Consider the following 8,500-nt stretch of genomic DNA (forward strand, 5'->3'; position numbering starts at 1 on the left):
GAAGAGTCAGACAGAGAAGTGAAGAGCCGCCGCGTGTCCATCAGGGACCATCCTGCAAACCTCACCTTCACAGTGACCTTGGAGAACCTCAGAGAGGATGATGCAGGAACGTATCAGTGTGGGATCGATACATCCTGGTTAGGAAATTTTGGAGATCCCACCTTCCCCGTTGAGGTGTCTGTGACCCCAGGTGAGCTGTACGCACCCCTCCCCAGCGCCAGCACTGGGGCCCCTGCAAGGTCTCAGGCGGGAATAGTCGAGGCAGGAATCAGATCAGAGGCTTGGAGCAAACGGTGTGTGTGTGTGTGTGTGTGTGCGTGCGCGTGCATGTGTGAGGCGAGTAGGAGGAGGAGAAAGAACGTCAGGGAGGCTTCCTGGAGGAGCTGGCCCCTCTGCTCAGTCTTGGGAAGGGACAGCCAAGAAGGCAGAGTGTGCAAAGGAGAGAGAGAGCCACACTACGGGTCGGTGGGAGATGAGGGGAGAGGCAGGCGGGACCAGACAGTGAAGGTGAAGGTGCTGGGCCCAGCGGGGCTCCAGCCAGACCTGCAATTTAGACAGAGATCTCAGGCTGGCACGATCCGGCTGTGGCTGGAGATGACGAATCTGGAGCGCAGGGGTGACCTAGGACCCTGACCCACCTCTGCAGGATGGAATCAGGACTGTTGGGGGCAGGCAGTGCCCAGGTCCACTCAGGTTTGTGTGACTCCAGAGTCTTGGTTCTTCCTTCTGAAGTTGTGATTCTTTTTTTTTTTAAAGTAAGCTTATTTCTTTATTTTGATGGGGGGAGGGGACAGGGAAAGAGAGGAAGAGAGAATTTCAAGCAGGCTCCCAGGGAGACTGTGCCTCCGGGGAGGTCCCCTGTCCTGCCTCCACCCTGAATGAGCATTTTGTGTGAAATCAAACTAAAAGGTATTGGCAGGTGGCAGGAGGGTCCGATAGAGCGATCCCAGGTCTGATTTGTGTTTCCCCGCCAGCCACGTCGCCGGCCCCACCCGCAAACAGCATTGTAACCCAGATCTCAACCATCGCAGATGGAGTCACGACCACGCCCTCCTCATCCTCGTCCACTGTCTCTGTCGCCATGGGAGCCACACACAGTGCAAGCAGCCAGGAGGAGCTCCAGCAGCGCCAAGGCCTGGGGTGAGGCGCCCTGTCCCCGTCCCTTGTCGTGGAGGTGGGCCCTCCCTCCAGGGGTTGCTCAGGGCCAAGGGAGTGTACAGGGCAGCGGGGATGGCAGGAAAGGAATTTCTAGTGAGGGCCGATGCTCCTGCCAGGGATGTGCTAGCTGCCCTATGTGCATGTTCTCATGGCACTTTGCCCTGGGCCATCACTGCCCTCATGTTACAGAGGAGCGGACTGGGCTCTCAGAGGTTAAGCAATTTGCTGGGTCATTTAGCTACAGGAGGCGGCTGGCCTTCCACCCAGGTTTGCGTGACTCCAGAGTCTTGGTTCTTCCTTCTGAAGTTGTGATTCTTTTTTTTTTTTTAAAGCTTATTTCTTTATTTTGATGGGGGAAGGGGGCAGGGAAAGAGAGGGAGAGAGGATTTCAAGTAGGCTCTTCATGTCAGCGCAGAACCCAACGTTGGGCTCGAACCCACAAACCATGAGATCATGACCTGAGCCGAGATCAAGAGTCAGACGCTCAACTGACTGAGCCACCCAGGTGCCCCTGAACTTGTGATTCTTGATCTTTTGGGGTCACAACCCGCCAGGAGAATCCGACAATGCTTATGGACTGCCCAGAAAGACGTGTGCAGTTGTAAACCACTCCTGAGGGCCTCAGATTCCCTAACCGGGCTCCACCTTGTGTCCTCCGAGTCAACTCTAGCACTGACCACCTGGCATCAGCACAGACCCAGGGGCTGAGGGCTCAGTTCCGTAAGACTACCTGACTTCAGAAGCCATAGCAGTGTGGGGATCCCCAGGCCATCACGTTTCTGGCCAACTGGCCATGAATTGGGGGGTTCCCATGACCCCTTTGGGTTTGATAATCGGCCAGAGAGCCCACAGAGTGCACGAAATCCAGCTGTCCGTACATGTATGGTTTTATCCTAAAGGATAAAGGCCAGAGTCAGCCAATGAAGAGACATGTGGGGTGAGATCTGGGAGGGTCCTGGGCACAGAGGTTCCCTACTGACTCCCAGGAGAGCTGGGGCATGGGGGATGCATGCCATTACGTAGGCATGATGGGTTGAGTCATTGTCCACATGACTGACCTCCATCCCCAGCCCCCGTCTACTTCCCGAACTTCAGGCTGGCTCGGAGCCCCAAGTTCCTATAATCATGGGGTTGGACCTTTTTGGTGACCAGCCCCAGTCCTGAGTCACCCATCTCTTAGCATAAACTCAGGCGTGGTCTGAGGGGTCCTCAGACCCCTACTATTAGGGAAAATCCTTAGAATTTAGAGCTTCCCTTCCACAAGCCAGTGACAAAGCCATTCAGATTCTGTTTTTTGCTTTTTTTTTTTTTAGTAATCTTTACACCCTACATGGGGCTCAAACTCACTCACAAACAAGAGTCACGTGCTCTACTGACTGAGCCAGCCTGGTGCTTCCATTCAGATTCCTTATTATATCACCCCCAAAACCCTTCCACAGGCCTCCCATCAGCCCAAGTGACTATCTTAACATCAGGCAAGGAGAAATTCAGGCCCAAACACACCACTTCCACAACTGACTGCAGATTCACACACAGGGCACAGCTAGGTTTTGTGAGGCCTGGAGCCTGTGTAGTTTGGTGTGTGTGTGTGGGAACGTGCATCTTTAATGGGGCGCCTGGGTGGCTCGTCAGTTGGGTGTTCGACTTCAGCTCAGGTCATGATCTCACGGTTCATGGGTTTGAGCCCCGTGTCCTGCTCTGTGCTGACAGCTCAGAGCCTGGAGCCTGCTTCAGATCCTGTGTCTCCCTCTCTCTCTGCCCCTCCCCTGATCACACTCTGTCTCTCTCTCTCCTCTTCAAAAGTAAATAAACATTTAAAAAAAGAAAAAGAAAAAGGCTAGAACATTATGAATGCAAGCTAGACAGGAAAGAAGGTCCTGGCAAGCGAGGGACCCAAAGTCAGCTTCCCAGGACCTCTGTTGTGGCCCCAAGGTTCACCTGTGAGATGGCAGGGCCCCAAGGACATTTTTTTGGTGCAATGTTTGTAATTGCAAGAGGCTCGGGGACATCCCGATCAGAAGCAAGGCTTAGATAAATTATGGTATGTCCATCAGTGGAATATTGTGCAGCTATGGAAAAGAGCGAGGGTCTTCTTTAGGCACAGATGTGGAGAGATGTCCAAGACGTATCACTAAGTTAACAAAAATGGTGTTGAAGTACTCCTCCTCCGTGTGAAAGGAGGGGGAAAATAATGTATGTTTATATTTTGTATATGAATAAAGAGCCTCTGGAAGTTTCTTTTTCTTTCTTTTTGATAAATGTTTATTCATTTTTGAGAGAGAGGCTGAGGGATAGGGAAACAGAGGATCCAAATTGGGCTCTCTGCACTGACAGCTACGAGCCCGATGTGGGGCTCAAACTCATCAACTGTTAAGTTCATGACCTGAGTGGAAGTCAGATGCTCAACTGACTGAGCCATCCAGGCACTGCTGGAAGGTTCTTCTTCTTCTTTTTTAATGTTTTTATTTATTTTTGAGAGAGAGAGAGAGAGAGAGAGAGACAGCATGAGCAGGGGAGGGTCAGAAAGATAGGGAGATACAGAATCCAAAGCAGGCTCCAGGCTCTGAGCTAGCTATCAGCACAGAGCCCTACACGGGGCTCGAACCCACCAGCTGTGAGATCATGACTTGAGCCGAAGTTGGACGCCCAACTGACTGAGCCACCCAGGCGCCCCTGGAAGGTTCTTAAGTACACTGATAAGCTGTTTATTATTTTTTTAATGTGACCTTTTCTATCTACTGCAAATAAGGGGGGAATGCAAGCTTCTGCTTGTTCAACCCTGCCCCCGCCCCGTGTGTCCCCCACCAGGCTCCAAGTACTCCTCTCCTTGTTGGCACTGCTGCTGCTTCTGCTGGGGGGAAGCTTGCTCCTGGCCTGGAGGATGCTTCGCAAGCGGGTCAAAGGTGAGTCAGCCCCCTGCTGGGTGGGGTGGGGGGTGGCCGGCGGGAGCCCTCTCATTTTCGAGACTCTGTGTCCTTGTACCCAGAACTGGCATCGAGTGTGCATCCTCAGACCACATGTCCTGGGTGACCCTCACGCCAGGCCCCAGAGGAGGTGTCCCTGGTATGGCAGAGACAGGCGGTGGGAGGGGGCTCCCTGGAAGTTTGTCCATGAAGAAGTCACCTTCTTCTGACCTCCCATGCCCTTGAGGGCGTTGCCCCGCTCCCCCCCCCACACTCTTGAAGACAGCTGTTCCCAACTTCCTGTAACTTGGTGGGAACAGTACATCAGTACCACCCTTTGCATCTGCTCTGGGCCCCCGGGGCCTCCATCTACCCCCTTTCCCCGGCTTGCTCTTGGCGGACCCCCCTGCAGGGCTCTCAGACCCCCATTCCTCTGGGACCATCTCCTGGCCCCTGCAATAGCAGCTCGGGGGCCATCCTGGCTGCACGTCTGTTCATACATCCTCTTACCCTTTTCACACCAGACTCCCCCACCTGCTCCCTCGCCCATCTCCCGACTGCCCGACTACTCCTCAAGATCAGGGACCCAGGGCACCTGGTAGATCAGTCAGTTAAGCGACCAACTTCAGCTCAGGTCGTGATCTCACGGTTCGTGGGTTTGAGCCCCGTGTCGGGCTCTGTGCGGACAGCTAGCTCAGAGCCTGGAGCCTGTCTTCAGATTCTGTGTCTCCCTCTCTCTGACCCTCCCCTGCTCGTGCTGTCTCTCTCTGTCTCTCTCTGTCTCTCAAAAATAAATAGAAAGCACACACACAAAAAGATCAGGGACCCAAGCCCGAGAAGGCACAGTTTTTGTTAAATGAATGTATTGTTTAGTGTCTCCAGCCATGAGGGCACCTAGATGCTTCCTGGGGTCCACGTGCTCCCCTCTGGGCTCAGACTGAAGGAGAGAACCCATGTGGTGCACCCAGCCCCTGTGCGGCACCCAGGAAGCAGGTGCTCAATAGCCTCTAAACGAACGAGTTCAATAAAGAGAAGCGCGGAAGGACGCAGGTGTGACCCTGTTGCTGGCTAGAGGCCCAGCCGTCACCCGCAGGGACGCAGGTCTCTGCCCCAGTTAGAGTGTGAGGCTTATGTGTCCTTCGTTCTAAAACCTCTGGACTCCGTGGACTTCTGGAGTCCAAGGGGAATCCTTGTCCAGCCTGCCGGGAGGAGGGGTGCCTGCCCCACAGCCGCGGGGCGGGTGCTCCCGGAGCTCCTGTGTACTTGGGATCGGGGAGGGGACCCGCCGTGGGGGTCAGGCCTGTCCAAGAGGAGTCAGCCTCAGCATGTGTGTGCCCCATGCAGGGAGGGCAAACCACTTCCTCTTCTGCTTCCCCCACATCACTTCTGAGCGCCCTCCTCCCATCCCAGGCTGGGCCTCCCTCCGGGATTTTCACAGCCTGGATTGCTTCAGGCCTATGGGTCTCAGCCCTCTCTGCCCTTTCACCTAGAGAGCCTTCCTTCTAGTTTTTTTTTAAATGTTTATTTATTTTGAGAGAGAGAGAGAGAGAGAGAAAGCGCGCACACACACACAGTCTAGCACAAGCAGTGGAGGGACAGAAAGAGAGGGGGACAGAAGATCTGAGTGGGCTCTGCGGGGGCTCGAACTCACAAACTGTGAGATCATAACCTGATCCGAAGTCTGACGCTTAACCCACTGAGCCACCCAGGCGTCCCAAGAACCTCCCTTCTGAAAAAAGTGAGAGATAAGATTGTGGTAGAACAGGGGCACCTGGGTGGCTCAGTGGCTTAAGCTTCTGAGTTTGGCTCAGGTCATGATCTCACAGTTCATGAGTTCGAGCCCTGCTTCAGGCTCTGTGCTGACAGCTCAGAGCCTGGAGCCTGCTTGGGATTCTGGTCTCCCTCTCTCTCTGCCCCTTTCCTGCTCGCCTGTGCTTTCACTCTCTCTCTCTCTCTTTCTCAAGACTAAATAAATAACATTAAAAAATTATTTTTTTAAAAGATTGTGGTAGAACATTCAAAAAATAAGCAAAAGCACAAAGAAGGAAATAAACTGCCCATGATAATATAATAAGAAAGGATTTCCCAGCACCCGGAGAAAACCAGGCACTGACATTTGAGATATGTCCTTCCTGCTGCTTCTCCAAGTTTATTTATGCAGATATGATTTTTTACTTACGGTTTGCTTCATACCGTAATTCCTCTTTTACACACACACACACACACACACACACACACACACACATATTTGCACTTACCCTACTATATCATTTTCCCTGCTGGGCAATGTTCTAGAAATCTCTTACTGCAGAGTTTAACGACGTGGGGGGAATTGCACCTTGCTTCACGAACCCTCTGTAACAGGAGAAAGGCCTTGTGTTCAAAGATGCTGACTCTCCCTCCTCATCCCTGCAAATCTCTGCTCCTGTCCCCACACTGTGCCACTCTCTGCCGTAGCCTGATTCCTGCCCCGTCACACCCGCTGGCCGCTCTTCCCCTCTGCCCACTCACCATTCCCCGTTCACTCATTCTCTCGCTCACGCACACAGCACAGCCGGCCCGAGCACCCACCGTGGTGCCAGGCCCTGTGCTGCGCTCTGGGGAACACTGTCGTGACCAGGGGAGACTGCGTTCCATCTTCCTGTGCAGCCAGCTACGGCCAGACATTCTCCCTGCCAATTCCTCCCCCAGCAATGTTCACCCATCTCTTCTCCACCAGCCGCCAGGCCGCCCACGGAGGGGGAGGGCAGCAGAAGCCCGCACGCCTTCTTTGGAACAGAATGTGTTTGCACCTCAGAGCACCCACTTGCGTGTTCCAATAAGCCAACCGAGGCCACTCAGCTAGCACTTCTGTCCTAAGTGTCTCAGGGTTGGTGTCTCACCTTCCACGCTCTCTGAAGGGCGGGCAGTGTCTGTCCCTGGTGCATCCAGTGCAGGGGGTGGGGACCTGGGGTTGCATACACCAGAGGCGCCCGGCTGTGTGTACGTTGCCCGCTGCCCACCCGCTCCCGGGTCTCTGGGTTCGAGTGGCCAGGGGTGCCCAGAGCTGTGCTCCTGCAGAGCGACGCTGCAGATGCCAGAGGCCAGAGGTTGTGTGCCCTGAGCTGTGATCCCCAAGCCACAGGGCCACCTGTGTGTGAGGGACAGACCCCCAGGCCAGGGGAATCAGAGCAGGTGACCCCGGTGACCTCTCATGGTTTGATGACTACTGACGTCTCCGTAAGGACAGTCCGTAACATTTTTTTAGGGCTCCTTAAAACACAAATTTGCTGAATTCACCTCAGCAGTTCTGATTCCACACATCTAGGGGAGACCCTGTGATCTGTGTTCTTTTTTTATTGTGGCAAAAAGCACATACTGTAAAATTTGCCATCTTAACCATTCTTTTCTTTTCTTTTTTATTAAAAAATTTTTAATGTTTATTTTTGAGAAAGAGAGAAAGACAGAGCATGAGTAGGGGAGGGGCAGAGAGAGAGGGAGACACAGGGTCTAAAGCAGGCTCCAGGCTCTGAGCTGTCAGCACAGAGCCTGACGCAGGACTCGAACCCACGGGCCGTGAGATCATGACCTGAGCCCAAGTCGGACGCTGAACCCCCTGGGCCACCCAGGCGCCCCAGCCACCTTAACCATTCTTCGGTTTACAGTGCAGTGATGTTGTGAAAGAAATCTCCAGAACTGTCTCATGCTGCCGATAGGTCCTTCTAATCAAGTGTCCTTCTCTGGTCTACTTCCACGTGGGGGCGTTCTTTATGAGTGACTGCTTCGAGAACTAGCTTGGTTTGGCCACCCTCTCCAAGCCTGTGCCTTGCTGCTGGTTCATTTAGTCTCTCCTCCACTCATGCATTCATTCTTCATTTCCTTCTTCATCCACTCACCCTCTTGGCAATCCCTACCCGGAAGTGACAAGTCCCTGGTGCCAAAGTCTCTAGAGAAAGGCTTTCCTCCAGATGGACCACAGGGCCCCTCATCCCTGTGTTGTTCTGGGACTCAGCCTCCTAACTCTTCTGTCTCTTTAGCTGGTGAGCATCCAGAGCCACTCCAGACCCCTAGTCAGGTAAGACAGGCAGGAGGTGTGTGGGGTGCCGGCGAGGGGGGAACAGAGGACGTGGGGGGCTTCAACCGTCCCACTGGCCAGTGGAAGTCTGAGTGCATTGTCGATGGATGGAGTTGAGTGCTTGCCCAGAGAGGAAGAATGATCCCTGGTGCTTGGAGCTGTGGCTAATTAGCTCTGGCTTATCACCCCCGCCCCCCATAGAGAGTGAAATGAGGGCCGGTCCTTCCATGGAAGCATTCAAATACTGCCCAGAGGGGACCAGAACAGGGGATGGAAAGCTCCTGGCGGGGAAACTGGGCTGGGGCACCCAGAGCATCGAGGGAAGGGGTAGATGTCCGCAGGCAGGAACAGAGGTCCCTCTGAGCTGGACCACAGAGGGGACCCG

The 8,500-nt window shown here is 54.0% G+C and overlaps 1 protein-coding gene across 1 annotated transcript in view; it reads left to right on the forward strand.

Annotated features, from left to right (window-relative positions):
* The first annotated feature begins 6 nt into the window (after positions 1-6).
* LOC115281663 (CMRF35-like molecule 8) overlaps positions 7-8,500 on the forward strand; it is a 10,139-nt gene continuing 1,645 nt past the window's right edge. The window contains exons 1-4 of the mRNA XM_029927080.1: positions 7-190; positions 975-1,140; positions 3,967-4,061; positions 8,078-8,227. Of these exons, the coding sequence (XP_029782940.1) occupies positions 1,082-1,140; positions 3,967-4,061; positions 8,078-8,227 (304 nt within the window). The 5' untranslated portion in view covers positions 7-190; positions 975-1,081. The remainder of the gene's footprint in view (positions 191-974; positions 1,141-3,966; positions 4,062-8,077; positions 8,228-8,500) is intronic.

The sequence above is a fragment of the Suricata suricatta genome, chromosome 17 (genome assembly GCF_006229205.1).
Source record: "Suricata suricatta isolate VVHF042 chromosome 17, meerkat_22Aug2017_6uvM2_HiC, whole genome shotgun sequence".
Classification (NCBI taxonomy): domain Eukaryota; kingdom Metazoa; phylum Chordata; class Mammalia; order Carnivora; family Herpestidae; genus Suricata; species Suricata suricatta.